Source organism: Orcinus orca, chromosome 17 (genome assembly GCF_937001465.1).
Source record: "Orcinus orca chromosome 17, mOrcOrc1.1, whole genome shotgun sequence".
Taxonomy (NCBI): domain Eukaryota; kingdom Metazoa; phylum Chordata; class Mammalia; order Artiodactyla; family Delphinidae; genus Orcinus; species Orcinus orca.
Genome location: NC_064575.1, coordinates 40,017,995 through 40,042,094, shown reverse-complemented (window position 1 = coordinate 40,042,094; position 24,100 = coordinate 40,017,995). Strand labels below are relative to the sequence as shown.

The 24,100-nt window shown below is 45.4% G+C and overlaps 1 protein-coding gene and 1 long non-coding RNA gene across 4 annotated transcripts in view; one reads left to right on the top strand and one right to left on the bottom strand.

Annotated features, from left to right (window-relative positions):
* The window catches only part of LOC125961770 (metabotropic glutamate receptor 7-like), a 122,131-nt gene extending 118,799 nt beyond the window's left edge, over window positions 1–3,332 (bottom strand). The window contains exon 1 of the mRNA XM_049700663.1: window positions 2,485–3,332. Within this exon, the coding sequence (XP_049556620.1) occupies window positions 2,485–3,003 (519 nt within the window). The 5' untranslated portion in view covers window positions 3,004–3,332. The remainder of the gene's footprint in view (window positions 1–2,484) is intronic.
* An 11,220-nt stretch (window positions 3,333–14,552) lies between these two features.
* LOC125961635 (uncharacterized) lies at window positions 14,553–17,910 on the top strand. 3 transcript variants are annotated; one of them, XR_007472589.1, is made up of 2 exons: window positions 14,553–14,835; window positions 15,178–17,910. It is a non-coding gene; the product is annotated as an uncharacterized LOC125961635 (long non-coding RNA). The 3 variants fall into 3 exon arrangements; XR_007472588.1 differs by having other exon boundaries at window positions 15,175–17,910; XR_007472590.1 differs by having other exon boundaries at window positions 14,553–14,928.
* The last annotated feature ends 6,190 nt before the right edge of the window (window positions 17,911–24,100 follow it).

Here is a 24,100-nt window from a genome sequence, read left to right as displayed (position 1 = left end):
GTTTACAGAGGCTGGGAAACTGGGGGCTGGACTTACATGCCAGGAGCTTCTAAGATCACACGCAAAAATAAGGCTACTGGAAGAGATTGTTGGAATCTATCTCTGTATATTTGAACATGGGCAGTGGTTAACCAGGATGCTCACACCAAGCTTATATCCAGCTTGCAGCACAAGCTACAAGTTGGTGCATCCCTCCTACTACCAGCCTCTTCTCAATAAATGCAGGTGAAAACTGGGGGCTCTTTTCCCTCAGCTGTTCAATCCAACATGAATAGCTGCAATTTGCAAATTAGAGGAAAATGACAGTGTTTTCTCTGAATGGTTTTGGTCCCAACGCACACTGCTAATGCTGGCATTCAGTTCCTTTCCTTCCCAGCCCAGGGAACGGGGGAACTAAGCATAAGGCAAGCGTTCTCTTTTCTTGCAAGTGCCTCAGATCCACACACCGGAGAAGGAATCAGCTCCCCCTGGAATCTTTTTCAGCAAACACAATCCTTCACCTAGTCTGCAAGCTCTCTCTTGACTTTAAGATTTCACTCTTTTTTCGACAGGCAGGCCCATCTGCAAGCTCCCAAGCTCCAAGTGAAGGCGCCAAAATAATTTTTTAAATGTCAAACAGCAAACGTGCCTTCAACCCCCAGAGCTCCAGTAAAAATACTGTGAGTTGCCCCTGTGGTTCTCAGGTCACCTCTGGCCTCATCCTCCCTGCAGCGCTGCCTCCTCAGGTTCTCTAGTTTAAGCTCAGAGGTAAAGGAAGTGCTTCCGGGTTTTGCTTCCGACAACCCAGGCTCTTCCTGAAAGCATTACCTCAAAGTGAAGGCTGCCCAGAAGCACTTTTGGCCTTGCAAACATCTAGAGGTGGCATACTCAACAGGTGCTAGGGATGCTCAGAGGCTCAGAGGGGCCATACCAGGCTGCAGCTTTAGACAGGCACCCCTCCTTCTAGCACAAACACAAACTTCATACCCCTGGGTGCTGATGTAGTGACAGCTTGAATCTCACAAGGAGTCCCCTCCAGAAACCCAACATGCTTCAGGAAAGGCACTTGAGAGGGAGCCGACTTTTTAGCTACGGGGAGCATAAGGGTCAGCCAGAACATCTGGAGAAGGGACTAACTGAGCTTGGGTCCTACCAGGCAGGGAGAGAGCTGTGCATTAGGAAAGGATCACTTCAAGACAGAGATGAACAAAAAACCTGGAGATAGGGGTAGAGAAGGAAAAGAGAGGCAGAAATTGAAAGGGAGAACATAAAAACAGAGAGACAAAAAAAAAAAAGCAGGGAGAAAGAGACACAAGGAGAGAGACACACAGGAAGAAAGACAGCGAAACAAGAGAACCCATAGTCACGCAGACCCTGAAACTCAATTTCTTCATCCAGAAGCCATCCATCTATACCCAGGGCGGCACAGGAGCCGTGGGGCCGAGGCTGCGGGAGCAGGCGGTGAGAGAGCACTGCAGCACCGCCCACCGTTCAGCGGGCCCGATCCGCCGTCCTCGCATCTTCCGCCGTTGCCCGCCTGCACCCGGAGCTAGAGGACCGCCCGGCCTTGCGCAGCGCACCCTACTGCCTCCCTCCAGGTGCCTTCTTGTCTGGCTCTGAGAATCGTCCTCAAAACCCAGGACTGGGGTTGGGGGCTGCGTTAGGGAGGTCGTGGGAAAGGATGGGCACAGGGTGGGTGCAGAAAAAGCGACTGTGTCTCGCAGTTAGCATGAGCTCACCTCCGGGCTCTGAGCTGGCAGGAGTAGAAAGCTGATCGCCCGGCTCCTGCCAGTGGCCGGATCGCAAAGGCAGTTTAGACGGTGCAAACAACTGCCCAGAGCAAATCACCTGGGGGCACGTCTGTGGGTGGCTTCTCCCCGCTTGAGGACAGTCCCCACGCCTTCCGCCCCATGCCCTCGCAGAGATAGGTGACAGGTCGGGAAATCCAACCCGAGCGAAATGGGCAATTCACGTCCAAATGTAGGTGAAGACCTAGCCTTCGGTTTAAGAACTGCCTCCCTAAGCTCTTCTCGAAATTTTCCAAGGCAGCTGCAGCTTGTCGGGCGGCTTGGGGCAGGGAAGCTGGGGAGTTGAGAAATGCCTAGTTTCTAGGCGTCTTCTCATCTTTCATATTCCTTGCGCCTAAGTGGCTCTCACAGGAGCCCGGCACTTTTACAAGCCTGTTTTGGAACCATATTTCACTCGAATGCAAACCCATTTAAATCATCGCCTTGTTTTTCGGAGACTGTTTCTTGTCAATGGGGCCATAAATCCAGAATGTCAAGCCGGATGGAGTGGAGCGCGGACAGGGGAGAGATGGAAGGGAAAGGAATCAAGCAGGGCAAGTACCTCCTCGGGTGAGGTGGGAGGGATTCGGCAGGATCTCCAGGGTGGAAATGAGCGAAGGCTGACCAGACCCCGCACCCCTGGAGTCCAAGCCAGCCTTCAGGATAAAGAGCGCGGGGAGCTACGGCGCGCTCCGCCCCGGAGGGAGCGCCCCCCTACCTGGAAAAGCCTCAGGATGTTGGCTACCATGATGGAGACCGAACTCCCCGAAGCCCCAATCACTCCAACTACTTTCTCGGGCTTGACGAAAACCGGAGGCTCGCCGTTGGTGCAGCGCACTTCGGAGGTGTCCTTCTGGATGAGCGCCTGGACGAAAGTGAGCGACTGTTCGAGCGCATAAGTGTCCCTGGAACAAGTGTCCAGGATCCGCGCTCCCAGCGTCACGTTGGGCAGCAGGTTGGGATCGCTGTTGATCTGGTCCAGGGCGTAGAGCATCGCTTCCAGCCTGTGGATCCCGTTCTCCCTCTTGATGTCGCCGCAGGGCACTCCGCTGGGACCCTTCGCGTGCACCGGGAACAGCCCCCCGAGGGTGACGTCCCCCTCGATCCGAATGGAGTGCGGGGCGTACATCTCCTGGCCGCGCGCCGCCGCCGCCAGCGCGCACAGAAGCACCTCCAGCACGCAGCAGGGAAACTTCATCAAAGTCAGGGCGCGGAGCAGCTTCCCCAACTGGACCATACTGCTCCCGCGGCTGCGGTGGTGGCGGCGGCACTCGAGGGGACGGTGGCGGGCTCGCCGGAGTCCTGGCCCCTTGGGGTGAGCTCCTCCGGGGAAGCCCAGGGTCTCCTGCGGGCGAGGAGGGTAGGGGCGCCCGGGGAAGGGCAGCCGGCGAGGGTGGGGGGTCCCGCGACGCCTGCCAGCTTGGGGCGCCGTGCGCTCTTGGGTTCCCCGGCCAGCGCGCCGCGCTCGAGCTCGCGCTCGGTGGCTTGCAGCTCGAGCTCTCCAACAGCCCAGCACTGGGGAGAGAGCGAGGATGGCTATCGCTTTAAATGCGCGTTCGGCTCCCTCTCCTCCTCCGCCCACTCCCTCCCACCCTCGCTCGCTCTCAGGCTCTCCCCACCCTTCCCAGCGCCCACCCTCCCCACGGTTTTGCATCATCACGCAGGGAGGGGCTGCGTGCTGAGGTAAGGGGGGAGGGAATGGGTGGGCGGCTGTGGGGGGGAGTACCTCCGATTCGGAGTTTCGAGGTCCCCAGGGAATCTGGGGATTGCAGGTCGCAGGCGAAGGCTGAGCTCCTGCTTCGGTCTCACTGTAGAAGCCGCTCGCTCGCCCGCCTGCACCCACACGCACATTCTAGGCACAGGGTGGCATCAGCCCCGGACAGGGCGGTTCTAGCTGGGGCTGACTGCTTCCAACCCTGAGGTCCGGAGCCGGGACTGTCAGCGCCGGGAGAATGCGAGGTAGTCGAAGGTGATGCCGCCAAGCATGAAGGGTAGTAGGGAGACCCCAGTCTGTACTGCTAATTCGTCTGTGCCAGTTTTTCCTAAGAAAAACACACATACACACAGGAGGCTGATTGATGACCTAAAGAACCTTTAGGCAGAGACTTCTCCGGGGCCAGGCACTGGGCTAGCCTGTAGGGAAAGACGCCAACAAGAAATGCTGGGAATGGAAATGCATCTTTGGTCTTCAGGGGTTACTGTGGCCGGAGCCGGATGAAGTAACCCTGGTCTCCAGTAAATCTGTGGCGGATTCGCTCCTTTTCTTCCTTTCATCGCAAGAGATGGAACAACTGAGAACTCTGCAGAGCGCACTTTCTTCTCTGGCGCTGACAGGTGTAAGGCTCCCTCCTACCCATTTCCAGAGATGCTTTTGGGCTGATGTCAGGTTTCCTCGGGCAGGAAATAGCAAGAAAGAGGTGGCAGTAGGAGGAGCAGACAGAAATCTCCCCATCGATCCAGTGATCCAGTGATCCATTCTTCTTTTTTTTTTTCTGGCTGAAGATTTGGGGGGTTTGGGGAGTGGAATCAGGATGCCAGAGCAGGTTGTAGTGCAGTTAGGAAACTGTGTTTCAAAGGTGTCCCCTCCTGCAGGTCCAGCCCAAACTTGGCCCATTAAAGCAACAAGTGGCCCTAGTTCCTACACAAGGAAGGGCAATGTATCTGCCCTTGGTGCCCACGTGTACTGCTTATGGTGGTCTCTACTCTTGCTGAGCCTTTCTGTTGGAGTGCAGCGAAACTGTCTTATACAGAATTGAGGGCGCAGAGAAAACCAAAACAAGACTATACTTTCTGTTGTAATGTTAGTGTACTAAAGAAAAATGTCCTTGCACATAAACAAAACAGCACACACACACACACCTAAAAAGTCAGAAGTTGGGAAGTTGGTTGTCTCTTCCACCAACCACCTGTCTGACCTTGGCACTTCTGTTCCTGTGCCTGAGTTTTACTTTGCCCATCTGTAAAATGATGAAACTGAATTGAATGTTTTACACGTTAACTTTTAGCTTTCAAATCCTCTGTTGAAATAGGTCATGCACCTTTGGCCATGGTGTTCTTTTTAGACCAATATCCTTTGTTGCTTTATGTGTAGGGCACCCGTTTTTTGATACCTAAACAACACTTCAAACATTTCCTGGTACAGAGGATTTTTTTTTTTCTTGTTGACCACCCATTTATCTTCCTTCTAGGGAGAGTCCAGTCCATCACTTTCTTTTCAGACATGCCCCTCCTCCAGGTTTCAATACTTAAGGTTTGAGGAGGAAAAAAACCTTCTGGCTACAGTGTTCAAGGAAGGGAATAGAGGCTAACAAGAGTTATGCAGGGCTAATCCCTGGACTTCTGCTGGAGTAAAGAGGTTGATGACATAGGGTTACCACTGTCCAATAGACAATCCGTGCCGGAGTTAAAAGAAAAAGGAACCTCCTTCCTCTAAATGCTTTATGTATATCTTTTGGACAATGTTACACTATTTGATTTTGTAAAAACATACCATTTTACTGCCATCTTCAAGAAAAGTGATGTAAAAACTATGAGAAGCTACCCCTGTATACAATGTGATCATCCATCACTCATAGATGTGATGCCCTGCTATATAAGTGCACACCTTGTGCAACCTTATGCTGTGATGCGCCTGCCCCTTCCAGCCAGCCCTGGAGCTGCGAGCGTATAAGCCCGCAGCTGTGCCAGAAGCTCCCACATAAACAGGGAGATATTTGAATCCCATAATGAGAAATACCAGAGAGGAGAAAAGGCAGAGAGAAGAAGGGGTGGGGAAGAGAGAAAGGGACCTGGTTAGAACATGTGAACTCCTGGATCCACATGTGCCTGAAAGATTGCCTCTTTCTTTTCAATTATATAGTATTTTATTTCTGTTGTTTGAAATCAAAATATCCTCTTGTAACTCACCTATTCTGCTATTCAATACATTGGATCAAAAAGGCTGGAACAAGTGAAATAGATATCCTGGTAAGGCAGCATTAGCTAATTTGGAAAGGGGGAAAGAAGCAAAGCAATAGAAAGGCATCCTTGGGAACACAAATACTGTGATCCTAGTATTTAGGCATCAGTACCTGAGGCTATATTTGATAGAGACTGTATCCTTATTTAGTTTTTAATTTAAGGCTATTTAGTAGGCACTTGGTGCCAAAAAATATATTTGAAGAGCTGTGTTACAAGTGAGAACACTTGATTTTTCACCTGCCCATGTGAAGATCTATGTTCTCCTCTTCCATTTCCAGGTCACAGCTTGCAATTGCTCAACAAATAGTTCTTGGCTGACTGTTGAATGTTGCCTTATTCTGTGTTCTCTCTTTGCTCTCCTCATTCTCCCCAAACATCTGGCAGCAATCATTATCTTCTTTTTGTTGCAGTCATCTGTGTGCATGTTTTATTTCCCTTGCTAAGCTGGAAGATCCTTGAGGGTAAGGGGCTAGGTATTATAAGGGGCTAGGTATTATTTATCTTTTTACCTCGGACAATGTTCAGAATGGTGTTTTGTACCTAAGAAGCACTCATGTGTTGAATGAATCAGAATTGGTTTGCCATTCCCCACTGCCTTTATCTCACAATAACAGAAACATAAAGTGGGCAGAGCAGAAATGACGGCAAATAAATTGTCCTCTTAGTTGCAGAATGCAGTTTCTAGAACTTAAAGAATAATTAGTAGATTTTGAAATAATTTTGTTTTACAAAAATTTCGTAAGATTGAAATACTCTAACCTTAAAGCTCTCGATCAACTCTAAAGGAGGGCTTTAATTGGCTCTTCCTGAGTCAAGTGTTTATTCCTGGGCCGATAACTGGGGCCATTGTCATAATAGAAAGTGTGATTTGTTACCAGAGAAAGAGGAAAGTGACGCTGGGCTTGCAAGATATTTATATCTTCAGCCAGAGTGCATAGGATCTGGAACTTAATTGGTGACACAGTATTTGTTTGAGGTTATATGAATGAAAAATCTTTGTGTAAGAGTGATTAATCTAAAACTTGGCCAGTCATTGTCCTAGTGTCATATTAAATTGCAGGAGAATCTAGTTTTAGGCACAAAGATCATAAATATAAAATGTGTTTCCAGGCTTGGTTCTGTGTAGTCAGTAATCTATACTCACCCACTCATTAATAAAAATGAAAGTTAAGGACTCAGTCCTAACATATATTTAGCATTGTATTTCGCTAACAATCTCAGTATTATTTTCTTTATTCTCCCCTGTCCATCATCTTCTGCAGAAAATAATGTCTCCACTTTCAATTCCCTGTCTATTTAAATCCAATTTGTAATTTATAAAGTTGTCCTCCTTAAGGGCTGCTGCTTCTGCCACAGTAATGTACTCTGGCCATTATTATACACTTCCATCTTTCATGGAGGTCTCCATCCATAGGTTTTGTTTTCATAGCATTTTTTGTTTTGGCGGTACGCGGGCCTCTCACTGTTGTGGCCCCTCCCAATGCGGAGCACAGGCTCCGGACGCGCAGGCTCAGCGGCCATGGCTCACGGGCCCAGCCGCTCCGCCGCATGTGGCATCTTCCCGGACTGGGGCACGAACCCGTGTCCCCTGCATCGGCAGGGGCACTTTCAACCACTGCACCACCAGGGAAGTCCTATACTTACGATTTTATATTTGCTTATTTACTTTTGTCTCCCCCCTCAGCTCAAGAGAGACTATATTCATCTGTGTTAATCACTGCTGTGTTTCCTGAACATGCCTATAAATCATACTGAAGAATGGTGCCTGAACTTTGGTAAGGGATCAATCAATTTTCTTGGCTGGATGAAGAAATGTGTTCATAAATGAATGAACAGATCTTCGGGGCTTCTGACTTGAGGACTAATGGGAAGAGGATGGCAAACGGTTGGGACAGGGTACTGCAAGAAGTAGTATTTGGAGTACTCTGATAGCTATCCTAACAGATAAGATTGTGTTCATTTAAGTAGTTCTAATGAGAGAGCTGGGAACTAGGGACACACAGCATTAAGGTTTTTATAATGCATTCTGTAGAGTTCTTTTTAAGGCTGTACAAATATCATTGAAAATATATGCATACATATACACCTCTGTTACTTTACTTAGCGCTTTACGAGAGCCCCTCAAGGAAGGGGTAGTAGCAACTCTCAGTATCCTTCCTTTATGATGAGCTTAATTTATTCAAAGTTACATCATAATTTATTTGTAACTGTGAAACTAGACTTAGTTATTGAATAGACCCTCCCTAGAAACGTATGACATTAATAAAACCAACAAAACTTTGTTCAGTTTCCAATGATAGACACATTACAGACTCAATTATGGGCCATCCAGTTTAATGAAGGGAAGAAGTGATTGAACAAATATAGAGCAAACAGAATATGAAGTTTTATCCTCCATTAACATTAGTAACGGATAGTGTGGGCTCCAATGCCTTCAAGATAGCTTGAGACCATCATCTCTGTGTCATGGGCAGGGGGATGTTCAGCCAGGATGTCTTTCACTGTCACTGAGAAAAATCTCCATAAGATATAATGATACCTACTGAAACTGATATGGGGCATTCGGGTAATAAGGAATCCATTAGCATATTTTTCTGGAAGCCTTGACTACAAAATGAAGACAGTAGATTTGGACACTTTCAGCCATGAAGAAGTTGTTTGGATATTCATCTTTATGCCTAATGAAATAAGCTTATCTCATCTCTGCAGCTTCCCATATACCATTTTCCCACCTCTGTTTTATGTTTGGAAAGACTTTTAGAAATTGAAAGTCAAGTTAAAAAGTGAGTGACAACTTAAATGATATATGGAATATTTTGCTGACTTACAAGAGCATGCAGAATTAAATATGACCCAGTTCAAATGTTTATTTTCACGTGTATGTTGAGGTGGCGTTTTCAAGGTGCCAGAAAATGAGAATTCACCTTCCAGTGTGTGTTACCAGGTCTGTTCATTGCACAGAATCATCTTCATAAAACATAGTGTTTTCTATGTACCTGGTATATATCTCAGTTAGTTTGAAGAATTTCTCAGATACCTCTTAATATGTAGTGCTCCAATTCCAATCTTGCCGTGTCCTGTACCAGTGACACAGCACACAGGAGTTTTATTTGTCTGGGTTGTTCAGAACCCAATGAAAGAACAATGGAATGGGATCAAAGAGATCAGGGTTCTTGTCCCAGATTTACCATAAAATAATTGTGTCCTCTTGGGAAAATTATAGTCATTCTAGGTCCCTTTTCTTTACTTTGACAGAGCTGCACTAGATGACCCCAAATAATATAGCACTCTTTCAGTAGTCGCTTAGATGTTATTGGTATTCTGAAACAAATGAAGACAATGACACATGGAGCTGTGCGACATCTCTGTAACTCTGTTGTCTTAGAGTTGCCTCCATTTTACAGATGATAAGATGACTGTGCATAGAAGTAGATGTTTGGAACCAGCGGTTCCAAAGTAAGTGGAGGTAAACCGCAAATTTCCTTCCTTCCTGAAGCTCACTTAGCCAAAACATAGGCTTCTGAATATTAAGCTGTAAAGCATATTATCAGTACATTTTAAAAGAAGCTATTCTTCTAGGATTTCCAATTAATAGCAGGAGGTTTTGAAATTCTTAAAAGATCATCTAATTTTGTGAGATTTACAGTTCTATTTTCCTGTCAAGCAAGTTGTATTAGTGCCAGAGAGTCATCTGAGCTTCTGGATGCTTCTCTGAACCTCTTGAAGTTTTCTTCTTGCTATCTGAAATTCATGCCAGATAAGCCTTTTTCTAGAGCGTATGTACAGACTTGTGTATTTTTATATAGGAAAGCGATGCAGTGAGTCAAGTCGGGGGTTAAGCCCTCATTCTCAGAGTGGTATTGAGCTCCTGGTGAAATATAATCATCATTTCCTCAGAATCGAAAAGCAGTTATCTCAGGTGTATAATCCCATTAACTATTTATACATTTACGTATGATACATGGATTTATTGTACCTACGAGGTGTGTTCTCTTTGGGAAGTACAAAGCTCTTAGAGACATAGGTTGTTCATTTTTTGCTTTCCCACAAATACTGTGACCCTTTGAGCAGGAAGGTCTATATTTTACTAACATCTAGAACCAGCAGTCAACACGGTGTCTAAGATGTAGTCAATAAATATGAAATAGATAAATGAACACATTTTTATGTAAGGGCCAGGACATGGACAAATAGAAATTTTTCATTTTCAGTCACAAAGCAACAACAGACATAAAAATGATACAGACAACAAGTGCTATGGTCATTCAAAGAAGGCATAGAATAGATAGAAGGATCTCCTCTATGGCACAGGGAACTATACTCAATATTTTGTAATAACATCTGTATGGGGCACCTGCTCCACACCAGGTCCTATGACAGGTGCTTACATACTTTCCCTCTCCCCCATCCTATGGGGAAAGTACCTCTGCTATAGATTTAACATTTGCCTCCCCCAAAATTCCTATGTTGAAATCCTAACCCCCAAAGTGATGGTATCAGGAGGTGTGGCATTTGGGAGGTGATAAGGTCATGAGGGTAGAGCCCTCATGAACAAAATTAGTGCCCTCATAAAAGAGACCCCGCAGAGGTCCCTCGACCTTTCTGCCATGGGAGGTTACAGAGAAAACACGCCAACTGTGACCCAGGAAGAGGATACTCACCGGACTGTGAATCTGCTCGCACCCTGATCTTAGACTTCCAACCTCCAGAACTATGAGAAATAAATTTCTGTTGTTCATAAGCTACCCAGGCTCTGGTATTTTGTTATAGCAGCCCAAATGGATTACGATCACCTCTGTCCTTAGGTTTCAGACCCAGAAACTCAACTTTGTAGAGGTTACGAGGACCCTAAAGCCACTCAACCAGGCAGAGGCAGATTTGAAATTGAAGTCTCCAATTCCACATGTAAGTCTATCAGACCCTGTCTCCAGACATGATGTCATGAACAAGAGCTAATGCAACAAAGAGTTTACATGCAGCAAAACAATTAGCAAACAAAGTAAGAATATAGTAGACCGACTGTTTTGGTCACCCAATAGCCATTCACCACTCTTCCAGTTGAACAGAAGCCATGCCCCGTGGGCACATTCAGCCCTGCTGTTTTCACTTCCCAGATTTGAGGGGTAGGAAATTATTATCCCTCCTGGCCATCAGCACCCTGACCTCTACCACCCACCGGGCCAGCTTCAAGAACAGCTGGATCCACCTGTTCAAATGAAACAGGTCTGCTCTCTGTGGTGTTGGCTTCTGGTTCAAGCAGCTCTCCCCACATGATAGCAAAGCTGGCTCCCAGCAGTTGCAAGCATGAATCCTACCAGCCTAGCAGTCCCAACAGATACCTTTTAAGTATTTGTTCCCCAAAGCTCCAGTTAAAAGTCCTAGGCTGATTCCAATTTGACCTGCTCTGGACAAACATTTTCTTTAGAACCAAGAAGGCTGCCAGACACAATACAGGATCCCCGCCTCGTTAAAGCTGAACTTCACATAAACAGTAATTTTTTTAGTAGAAGTATGTTGCATGCAATGTTGAAGACACCCTAAAAAGTCGTGGTTTTCATCTGCGGTTCAGCTTTAACTGGGCGCCCCGTGTGGGCTTTGCCGGCTGTGGTGGGCGCCGCGCTGGGTCGGCGGGGACGGTGGGGGACTGTGGCCCGAGCCGGGTTGCACACCCAGCCCACAGCGTGCAGGGAGAGAGGGGCAGCCTCGTCTCCGCTGCAGGAGCTGAGACGGGGAGAAGGGGAGCGCCCCAAAAGGAAACCAGCTGCCCCTCCCAGGAGAGAGGAGATGGCTGTTCAGCAGCCAGAAACAGCAGAGGAGCCAGAGCACAGAAGCGGCGGCCTCTGAGGACGCGGCGCACATATTTCTGGTGGGCGAGGGGCACGCGTGCCGGTCCGTGGGAAAGAGGGGAGCCCGCGCCGGCCCCTCCGCCTCCCGAGCCTGTGCGTTTCCCTAAAAGAGCAGCAGCTGTGCAGACTGACTGTTCACAGTTGTGATAAATCGCCTTAGGAAAGCACTTCGATTAAGGTCACATCTAACTAGAACGCAAGAAGTCATCCCTGAACAAATCAATTGCGAGAGGGGCAGCTCTGGGCGCGCACCCACCCCGCTGCTGTTTTGCTTTCCCCGCAGGACGAGGGCCGCTCACTGGGTCGCGGGGACAGCGCGCTGTCTCAGCTGGGGAAGAGGCGCTTGCTCAGGACACATGCAAAACCCAAAATGTGAAAGGAGGCCTTTATTCCATTCCTTTGGGGGATTTCTTAATGACGTAAAGCCCAACTTGGTTTCAGATCTGCCTGTCGTTTCCGTGACAGAACCTTCCTGGGGGGGGGGGGGGTCCACCAGCAGCGGGGTGGCCAGGCGCCACAGGGCTGTGCTCTCCTTCCCAAGCCAGTTCATCTCCATCTGTAGCATTTTCAGAGAAACTCTCGGATAGGTTTTCTCCAACAGGTTCTTTTTCCTTCACTTTATAAAGTCATTCTCCTGCACAAAATGAACGGCCTGAAGACATCACTGAGCCTCTTTTTCTCCCAGGGTCAGGGCCAGCACGGCCCCCAGACCACAGGGGCGCAGGACCTCACAATGGGCTTCAGGCCTTCCCCTCCCCTCCCGCCCCTCCCACCCCGCCCTACCCCTCCCCTCCTCCCCTGCAGAAATCACATCCCTTTCTCCAGACTCCCCACTTCAGCTTGACTTTCAGCAGATCTTTACCCTGCCAGTTAGTAATTCAGGACTAATTAGGTGATTGCTTTCATTTATGGTAGCAGTTGTGGGGGGGGTGGATGAAATGGCTTTGCCCCTATTCTTGTTGGAAAAATAAATTACACCCACTGTCACTTGAGATCTTATTTTCCCCCCAATCAAGCAAATTAGCAGCGTGGTTCATTTTCCCAGCATTCACTCCTGAACAGACGGCAGTGCCCTGGAACGTGGCTTAGAGCTGTGTGGTCAGTGCAATTGTTTGGGGCTGTTTGTGCCCACAATGAGAAGAGACGCCTGTCTCCGGAAAGAAAAGTGGCCCTTGTCTTGCTTAGGCCAGCGAGCTGCCCGGAGCGCTGCCCGCCTGGCTTCTGAGGAAGATGTACACCGCCATCTAGTGGATATGGGGGCTCACTGCAGTGTGCTCGTTCTCCCGCCTTTCCTTCTGGCAGGTAACAACAAGAAATAATGCTTCTTGTAAGTTCCTAAAAATAGGGGAGGTCTTATATCACCAGGAGTGAAATGTTTGCCTCAATGTCTGTAATGAAAGTGCAACCCCATGCTTGCACAACGTCTGTCTTGTCAGTAGCCCTCTTTCATCCCGATGTTTAGGTCCAAGACAGGATCGTCATTGTCTGAGCAATGGGTATCTCTCCGAAGCTGGGTAGTTCTCCCCTGTCCCAAGTAGTGTGGGAGGAGACAGTCAGCACCTTCACAGACGCCTTCATCTCTGCAGCCTCGCCATCACTCCTCATCTCGCCCACAGCAAGCCCGATTCCAAAGTGCACAGGGTAGAGGCGTTCGAAAGTTGGCTTGTTCAACCAGGGGCATTGCCACTTCCCAGAGGGAACCAGAAACACACCCACATCCTAAGACTCTTTTCAGTCTTGGCGTTGAGGGGGTTCCCACTCTGTCCCCTGACTACACACAAGTCAGTGTCTTTTTCCTTTCCGCTCATTCTACCTACATGAAGAGCACGTTGATCTCCCCAGTTTTAACACAGGAACCATGATTTTCTTGGGTTTTGTGTATGGGGGGGGGAGAGAATGGGAGAGAGAGCAAGTACATCCCAATATGGAAGGGCTTGGGGCCGTGGTTCTCAACCAGGGGCAATTTTGCACCCAGGAGACATTTGAAAGTGTCTTGGGACACTTTGGATGGTCACAGCTTACGCGAGGCTAAAAGTCCTTCCATCACAGGACAGGCCCACAGCAAAGAAGCATCCAACCCCACCCAGCAGTCGTGCTGAGGCTGAGAAAGCCTGGTTTAGGCTCGCAGATATCGCCCTCCAGCAAGCCGGTTGGAACAGATTGTCCTCAAATGTGCCACACTGCAGAGGCTGTGGATAGATAATTCATCCTCTCCCAAGTCAGTACTGACCACCGTTTTTCTTCTTTTAGACTCTTTCATTTTAAACGTAATTTAGCTGTCTCTTTTTTGTCCCTCTGCTCTGCTGGGAAGAGAAAGGATTGGAAAGGGGGAGGGGAAGGTGACAGAAAAGGAGGATTAGAGGACTGACCTGTTTCTCCTGCAGAAGCTGGGCACATTCCTCTCTCACACGTGCTTTGTGACCCAGCAGGGTACAATTAAAAGCACAATAATTTGCTTGTTATTCAAGTCAGACATTAGTCCGGGTAATGGCGTGCTTGGTGTAGACATGGATTTCCTTGTTCGGAGCTAAGCACAGGACTAGCTGAATTCTCCATGGGGAAATCTTGATTTGTTCAGGTCTTTCATGTTTTCTACAGAGAAGGGATTATGTCTTCCTAAAGAGGGGCGTTGCTTAAAAAGCTACAAAGTGTAAGAAAAGGATTTAGGGCAGAGGGGCCTGTGGTTACGTAGCTCAGGGGTACAGGGAATTTCAGAGCCAAGGATTATTTAAAGCCATAGAGTTAAAAAAATAATTGCTTTAGGGACTTCCCTGGTGGTGCAGTGGTTAAGAATCTTCCTGCCAGTGCAGGGAACACGGGATCGAGCCCTGGTCCGGGAAGATCCCACATGCCGTGGAGCAACTAAGCCCGTGAGGATAGGTGCCAACTGGCACTCACCAGCCCGAGAGGTTTGCCTGCTCAGCCGCGGGGGCGGGCGGGGCTGCAAGCTGAGGATCGGGCTTTAGTCGGAGCGCAGGGAGAGGACTAGGGTTGGTGGAGTGAACATAGCATGAAGGGGTTAGTGCACCACAGCTAGCGGGGAGGGGGGGGGAGTCCGGGAAAAGATCTGGAGCTCCCGAAGAGGCAAGAGACTTTTACTTCCCTCTTTGTTTCCTGCTGCGCGAGGAGAGGGGATTAAGAGCGCTGCTTAAAGGAGCTCCAGAGACGGGCGCGAGTCGTGGCTAAAAGCGCGGACCCCAGAGACGGGCATGAGACGCTAAGGCTGCTGCTGCCGCCACCAAGAAGCCTGTGTGCGAGCACAGGTCACTATCCACACCCCGCCTCCGGGGAGCCTGTGCAGCCCGCCAGTGCCAGGTTCCCGGGATCCAGGGACAACTTCCCTGGGAGAACGCACGGTGAGCCTCAGGCTGGTGCAAAGTCACGCCAGCCTCTGGCGCCGCAGGCTCGCCCCGCACTCCGTGTCCCTCCCACCCCCGGCCTGAGAGAGCCAGAGCCCCCGAATCAGCGGCTTCTTTAACCCCGTCTTGTCTGAGTGAAAAACAGACGCCCTCCAGCGACCTACACGCAGAGGCGGGGCCAAATCCAAAGCTGAGCCCCTGGGAGCTGTGAGAACAAAGAAGAGAAAGGGAAATCTCTCCCAGCAGCCTCAGAAGCAGCGGATTAAAGCTCCACAATCAACTTGATGTACCCTGCATCTGTGGAATACATGAATAGACAACGAATCATCCCAAATTGAGGAGGTGGACTTTGAGAGCAAGATTTATCATTTTTTCCCCTTTACCTCTTTTTCTGAGCGTGTATGTGTATGCTTCTCTGTGAGATTTTCCCTGTATAGCTTGCTTCCACCATTTGTCCTAGGGTTCTATCCGTCTTTTTAAAAAATTTTTTTCTTAATAATTATTTTTATTTTAATAACTTTATTTTATATTACTTTACCTTCTTTCTTTCTTTCTTTCTTTCTTTCCTTCCTTCCTTCTTTCCTTCCCTCATTTAGACATAGAATCATCCCAAATTGAGGAAGTGGACTTTGAGAGCAAGATTTATCATTTTTTCCCCTATTCCTCTTTTTGTGAGTTTCTAAGTGTATGCTTCTGTATGAGATTTTGTCTGTATAGCTTTGCTTCCACCATTTATCCAAAGGTTCTATCCGTTCGTTTTTTTCTTAATTTTTTTTATAATAAGTATTTTTTAATTTAATAACTTTATTTTACTTTATCTTCTTTCTTTCTTTCCTTTTTCTTCCTTCCCTCCTCCCTTCCTTCCTTCCTTCCTTCCTCCCACCGTCCGTCCCTCCCTCCGTCCTTTCTTTCTTTCTTTCCTTCTTTTCTTCTTTCTTTCTTCCTTCCTTAAATTAAATTCAATATAGATATTTAAATTTAAGGTAAAATTAAATTATAATTTGAAATTATATGTGGAGTTTTATTTCCTAAAGAATATTTTGGAAATTTCAACTCCTATTTTAACTTATATTTTCAGAGAAGGTATTTGGTCCAAATGAAGAATATCTTCAATTATAGTTCTTCTATTGCAAGCAAAAAAGGATTTATACTTCTTTTCATGAAATACGGTTGTTTGACAACAGAAGGATAAATATTTTATATTTTTAGAAACAACAGTCAGGCTACTGATATTCTTAATGAGTTTTAATAAATCTGAATGCTTCTTATCATCTACTCTTTAGCTGGTACCTGAGGAATTGTATACCTCCGGGAGGATATGTGCTCCAGACCCGTAAATATGCAGTTCACAGAGCCCACCACCAGAGGACAATAATGAAGTAAAATCTTGAAACCATGTAGTGAAAATAGTGGGAGTTTAAATAAAAGCAACGTTTCACAGTATGCTTTTCTGACCAATGTTATATCTAATACCCTAATGGATTATATGTACACGGATTCTGAAAAGTCAGCAGCACACTTCACTGGTCAATTTCTATGATAAGGGGAACGGAATTTGAGTGTAGAAAAACAGTATACTTACATCTTAAAATTCCACCCCTACAGAATCTACTCACTATTGAAAACTGGTAAGAATAATAGCTTTCTGTGTCGCAGTGACCAGTTAACATTTTCAAGAGTAGAATTTATCTGCCTATGATGCTCAAATACACAGGAAAAATGCATATCTAGGACAATGGATAAACTCTATATGACATGAGAAAATAGTTATTCAAATGGAAAAAGTATAAGATCTACAAGGCACAGTTTTATATGCATTAGTGTGGATATATATACATAAAGAAGCTCTAAGAAACATAAAAATCACTTCCAGGAAGCAATTTTAGGTAGAAGAGAATTAACATGGATGAGGAAGAAAAGAGAGCTGGTTTTAAAATAGTTTCATTGACTTGTTTTTTTTTTGTTTGTTTATTTATTTGTTTTATTTATTTGGTCTTTGGAATATAAGAAAACAGTGGCTTTCAGATCAGTATCCCAGTGGAACAAAGGGACCGAGGTCTATCCTGGAGCCCAGCCATTGTTTGACTATCTTGTAATAATACTGGTGAAATACAACCAAATCATTTGAACTATAAGCATCCTCTCTGACAATAAACTTAAGACACCAACATTATATATTAAAGAAAGTAAAGAGAGAATACTGTTTTCTTTAGAGAGAAAATACAGATCCTGGACCAAATCAATAATGTCAGCAAACCTCATGGGTATAAAATATTCTGCTGTCTATCATTTAGAACATGCCTCTAGAGGAGGGAAACTGGGCGATAATTTCCCCAGATTTTATATTTAATTCAAATATTTTAGATAAGAGGCATCTCTAGTAAAACATTGTATTATTGATTCTTTCCAATATGATAGCTCACAGGAGTTCCTCTTTCCTTCTCAAATACATATGGGGAAATGGAGGTGGGTGTGGGTTATAGGAAGCATCTAAATAGAGCATAATAATCAACAGTTTGTTTTTTAAAAATAGAAATTTCTATTCAAATTGTTTCCAGAGACAGAAACACACAGAGACAATTCCATGTGACAATAGTGAAAGAGACCAGAGTGATGCAGCTGCAAATCAAACAACTGCCAACACCAGTGATTGATGGCCACCACCAGAATCTGGTTAAGACAAAGAAGGATCCTCCCCTTGAGGCGTCAGAAAGAACATGGCCCTCTCAACACTTTGAGTTTGAACTTCTGGCCTCTAGAGCTGTGATAAAATAAATTTCTGTTCTTTTAAGCTAACAAGTTTGTGGTATCTTGTTATGGTAGCCCTAGAGATGACAGTATTTGATTCCTGAGCTGGCAACTGTATTTTGACTATGTAATGACTATTCCAAGATAATCAACAGACACAAAGATAAAGGCAAAACTGAGACTAAGCCCAGTTCTTTTTATTCCCAGAATAATAAATGATTTTTTAATTAATTTAGATCTCTTTGTCTAACCCCTCTGCTTTTCAGAAGAGTATGTGGGACCAATCAAGTATTCATATGTTATACTTTCATTTTAATTCATCTCAAATTATTTCTAATTCCCCTTATGAGTTCTTACTTGACCCATGAATTATTTAGGAATACATTCTTTAATTTCCATTTGTGATTTTCAACAAATTTCTTTCTGTTAACGATTTCTTATTGCATTCTGTTGTCATCTGAGAGCACTCTCTGTATTGTTTATGCCCTTTAAAATGTACTGAAATTTGTTTTATGGCCTAGCATATAGTATATCCATGTGCATTTGAAAAGAATGTATATTCTGATGCTGTTGGGTGGAATGTTTTATAGATGGCTGTTACGTCTACTTGATTGATAATGCTGTTCAAGGTTTTTATTTTCTTGTTGATTTTCTGTCTGTTCTGCTATTGAAAGAAGGGTATTAAAGCGTCCAACTATTATTGTAGAACTGTCTGTTTCTCTTTTCTGTTGTGCCGATTTTGCCTCATTGTATTTTGAAGTCCTGTTGTTAGGTGCATATAAGTTTATAATTATTATGCATTCTAGATGGAATAATCATTTTATCATTTTAAAATGTCTTTGTCGCTAGTAAAAATTTTCATCTTAAAATGTAATTTTTTTCTGATATTTTCTTAGCCACTTGTTGTTTTGTTTTGTTTTTACTGTTATGGTATATCTATTCCAACCCTTTTACATTTCACCTATATATTTTCTTTTTTTTTTTTTTTTTGGTAACATCTTTATTGGGGTATAATTGCTTTACAAAGGTGTGTTAGTATCTGTTTTATAACAAAGTGAATCAGTTACACACATACATATGTTCCCATATCTCTTCCCGCTTGCGTCTCCCTCCCTCCCACCCTCCCTATCCCACCCCTCCAGGCGGTCACAAAGCACCGAGCTGATATCCCTGTGCTATGCGGCTGCTTCCCACTAGCTATCTACCTTACGTTTGGTAGTGTATATATGTCTATGCCTCTCTCCCGCTTTGTCACAAATCACCCTTCCCCCTCCCCATATCCTCAAGTCCGTTCTCCAGTAGGTCTGTGTCTTTATTCCTGTCTTACCCCTAGGTTCTTCATGACATTTCTTTTTCTTAAATTCCATATATATGTGTTAGCATACGGTATTTGTCTTTCTCTTCTGACTTACTTCACTCTGTATGACAGGCTCTAGGTCTATCCACCTCATTACAAATAGCTCAATTTCGTTTCTTTTTATGGCTGAGTAATATTCCATTGTATATATGTGCCACATCTTCTTTATCCATTCATCCAATGATGGGCACTTAGGTTGTTTCCATCTTCGGCCTATTGAAAATAGGCCTGCAATGAACATTTTGGTACATGACTCTTTTTGAATTTTGGTTTTCTCAGGGTATATGCCCAGTAGTGGGATTGCTGGGTCATATGGTAGTTCGATTTGTAGTTTTTTAAGGAACCTCCATACTGTTCTCCATAGTGGCTGAACCAATTCACATTCCCACCAGCAGTGCAAGAGTGTTCCCTTTTCTCCACACCCTCTCCAGCATTTATTGTTTCTAGATTTTTGGTGATGGCCATTCTGACTGGTGTGAGATGATATCTCATTGTAGTTTTGATTTGCATTTCTCTAATGATTAATGATGTTGAGCATTCTTTCATGTGTTTGTTGGCAGTCTGTATATTTTCTTTGGAGAAATGTCTATTTAGGTCTTCTGCCCATTTTTGATTGGCTTGTTTTCTTTTTTTGTTATTGAGCTGCATGAGCTGCTTGTAAATTTTGGAAATTAATCCCTTGTCAGTTGCTTCATTTGCAAGTATTTTCTCCCATTCTGAGGGTTGTCTTTTGGTCTTGTTTATGGTTTCCTTTGCTGTGCAAAAGCTTTGAAGTTTCATTAGGTCCCATTTGTTTATTTTTGTTTTTATTTCCATTTCTCTAGGAGGTGGGTCAAAAAGGATCTTGCTGTGATTTATGTCATAGAGTGTTCTGCCTATGTTTTCCTCTAAGAGTTTCATAGTTTCTGGGCTTACACGTAGGTCTTTAATCCATTTTGAGCTTAGTTTTGTATATGGCGTTAGGGAGTGATCTAATCTCATACTTCTACATGCACCTGTCCCGTTTTCCCAGCACCACTTACTGAAGAGGCTGTCCTTTCTCCACTGTACATTCCTGCCTCCTTTATCAAAGATAAGGTGACCATATGTGCGTGGGTTTATCTCTGGGCTTTCTATCCTGTTCCATTCATCTATCTTTCTGTTTTTGTGCCAGTACCATACTGTCTTGATTACTGTAGCTGTGTTGTATAGTCTGAAGTCAGGGAGCCTGATTCCTCCAGCTCCGTGTTTCGTTCTCAAGATTGCTTTGGGTATTCGGGGTCTTTTGTGTTTCCATACAAATTGTGAAATTTTTGGTTCTAGTTCTGTGAAAAATGCCAGTGGTAGTTTGATAGGGATTGCATTGAATCAGTAGATTGCTTTGGGTAGTAGAATCATTTTCACAATGTTGATTCTTCCAATCCAAGAACATGGTATATCTCTCCATCTATTTGTATCATCTCTAATTTCTTTCATCAGTGTCTTATAATTTTCTGCATACAGGTCTTTTGTCTCCTTAGGTAGGTTTATTCCTAGATATTTTATTCTTTTTGTTGCAATGGTAAATGGGAGTGTTTTCTTGATTTCACTTTCAGATTTTTCATCATTAGTATATAGGAATGCCAGAGATTTCTGTGTATTAATTTTGTATCCTGCCACTTTACCAGATTCATTGATTAGTTCTAGTAGTTTTCTGGTAGCATCTTTAGGATTCTCTATGTATAGGATCATGTCCTCTGCAAACAGTGACAGCTTTACTTCTTCTTTTCCGATTTGGATTCCTTTTATTTCCTTTTCTTCTCTGATTGCTGTGGTTAAAACTTCCAAAACTATATTGAGGAAGAGTGGTGACAGTGCGCAACCTTGTCTTGTTCCTAATCTTAGTGGAAACGGTTTCAATTTTTCACCATTGAGGATGATGTTGGCTGTGGGTTTGTCATATATGGCCTTTATTATGTTGAGGAAAGTTCCCTGTATGCCTACTTTCTGCAGGGTTTTTATCATAAATGGGTGTTGAATTTTGTCAAAAGCTTTCTCTGCATGTATTGAAATGATCATATGGTTTATCTCCTTCAATTTGTTATTATGGTTTATCACATTGATAGATTTGTGTATATTGAAGAATCCTTGCATTCCTGGAATAAACCCCACTTGATCATGGTGTATGATCCTTTGAATGTGCTGTCGGATTGTGTTTGCTAGTATTTTGTTGAGGATTTGTGCATCTATGATCATCAGTGATATTGGCCTGTAGTTTTCTTTCTTTGTGACATCCTTGTCTGGTATTGGAATCAAGGTGATGGTGGCCTCGTAGAATGAATTTGGGAGTGTTCCTCCCTCTGCTATATTTTGGAAGAGTTTGAGAAGGATAGGTGTTAGCTCTTCTCTAAATGTTTGATAGAATTCGCCTGTGAAGCCGTGTGGTCCTGGGCTTTTGTTTGTTGGAGGATTTTTTTTTTTTTTTTTTTTTTTTTGTGGTACGCGGGCCTCTCACTGTTGTGGCCTCTCCCGTTGTAGAGAACAGGCTCCGGACACGCAGGCTCAGTGGCCATGGCTCATGGGCCCAGCCGCTCTGCACCATGTGGGATCCTCCCGGACCGGGACACGAATCCGTGTCCCGTGCATCGGCAGGTGGACTCTCAACCACTGCGCCACCTGGGAAGCCCTGTTGGAAGATTTTTAATCACAGTTTCAATATCAGTGGTTGTGATTTGTCTGTTCATATTTTCTATTTCTTCCTGATTCAGTCTTGGCAGGTTGTGCATTCCTAAGAATTTGTCTATTTCTTCCAGATTGTCCATTTTATTGGCATACAGTTGCTTGTAGTAATCTCTCATGATCTTTTTTATTCCTGCAGTGTCAGTTGTTACTTCTCCTTTTTCATTTCTAATTGTATTGATTTGAGTCTTCTCCCTTTTTTTCTTGATGAGTCTGGCTAATGGTTTATCAATTTTGTTTCTGCCAGCGTTCAGTAGGTGTTCTGTAGAAGTTGTTCCACGTGTAGATGTATTTCTGGTGTATCTGTGGGGAGGAAGGTGATCTCCCCGTCTTACCATTCCATCATATTCCCGGAAGCCCTTTGGCAACTTTTAAAAGTGAAAAAGACAACCGCGGTTGAACAGAAAAGGAAAAAATGGGACTTCCCTGTTGGTGCAGTGGTTGAGAGTCCGCCTGCCGATGCAAGGGACACGGTTCGTGCCCCTGTCCGGGAGGATCCCACATTCCGCGGAGCGGCTGGGCCCGTGAGCCATGGCCGCTGAGCCTGCGTGTCCGGAACTTGTGCCCCGCAACGGGAGAGGCCACAACAGTGAGAGGCCCACGTTCCGAAAAAAAAAAGGAAAAAATGGCTACATAGCTTAAAAAACAAAATACACAGCAAAGCAAAACACACTCTGACATCAAAAAACATTTGTTCGATTTAAAAATCTCAGTGTGGGAAGATGGCGGAAGAGTAAGACGCTGAGATCACCTTCCTCCACACAGGTATATCAGAAATACATGTACATGTGGAACTGCTCCTATACAACACCTACGGAACGCTGGCAGAAGACCTCAGACCTCCCAAAAGGCAAGAAACTCCCCATGTACCTGGGTAGGGCACAAGAAAAAGAATAAACAGAGACAAAAGAATAGGGACGGGACCTGCAGCAGTAGGATGGAGCCATGGAGGAAAGGTTTCCACACACTAGGAAGACCCTTCGTGGGCAGAGACTGCGGGTGGCAGAGGGGGGGGAGCTTCGGAGCCATGGAGGAGAGCACAGCAACAGGGGTACAGAGGGAAAAGCGGACAGATTTCCGCACAGAGGATCGGTCCTGACCAGCACGCACCAGCCCGAGGCTTGTCTGCTCACCCGCCAGGGCAGGCGGTGCTGGCAGCTGAGGATCGGCCTTCGGTCTGAGCACAGGGAGAGGACTTGGTTTGGCAGTGTGAACACAGCCTGCAGGGGGTTAGTGCACCACGGCTAGCCGGGAGGGAGTCCGGGAAAATGTCTGGACCAGCCGAAGATGCAAGACACTTTTTCTTCCCTCTTTGTTTCCTGGTGCGCGAGGAGAAGGGATTAAGAGTGCTGCTTAAAGGAGCTCCAGAGATGGGCACGAGCTGCGGCTAACAGTGCGGACCCCAGAGACGAGCATAAGACGCTAAGACTGCTGCTGCCACCACCAATCAACCTGTGTGCGAGCACAGGTCACTCTCCACACCTCCCTTCCAGGGAGCCTGTGCAGCCCGCAACGGCCAGGGTCCCGGGATCCAGGGACAACTTCCCGGGAGAACGCACGGCGCGCCTTAGGCTGGTGCAACTTCACACTGGCCTCTGCTGCCGCAGGCTCGCTCCGCAATCCGTACCCCTCCTTCCCCCCAGGCTGAGTGAGCCAGAGCCCCCGAATCCGCGGCTCCTCTAACCCTTTCCTGTCTGAGCGAAGAACAGACGCCCTCCGGCAACCTACAAGCAGAGGCAGGGCCAAATCTAAAGCTGAATCCCGGGAGCTGTGCAAACAAAGAAGAGAAAGGGAAATGTCTCCCAGCAGCCTCAGGAGCAGCAGATTAAATCTCCACAATCGAATTGATGTACCCAACATCTGTGGAATACCTGAATAGACAAAGAATCATCCCAAATGGAGGAGGTGGACTTTGAGAGCAAGATTTATTATTTTTTCCCTTTTCCTCTTTTTGTGAGTGTGTATGTGTATGCTACTGTGTGAGATTTTGCCTGTATAGCTTTGCTTTCACCATTTGTCCTAAGCTTCTATCCATCCTTTTTTGGTTTTTTTTGTTTTACTTTAAAAAAATATGTTTTTAATAATTATTTTTTTATTTTAATAACTTTATATTATTTTACCTTACTTTATTTTATTTTATTTATCCTCTTTCTTTTTTTCTTTCTTTCTACTTTTTCTCCCTTTTATTCTGAGCCGTGTGGATGAAAGGCTATTGGTGCTACAGCCAGGAATCAATGCTGTGCCTCTGAGGTGGGAGAGCCAACTTCAGGACACTCGTCCTCAAGGGACCTCCTAGCTCCACGTAATATCAAATGGCAAAAATCTCCCAGAGATCTCCATCTCAACACCAACACCCAACTTCACTGA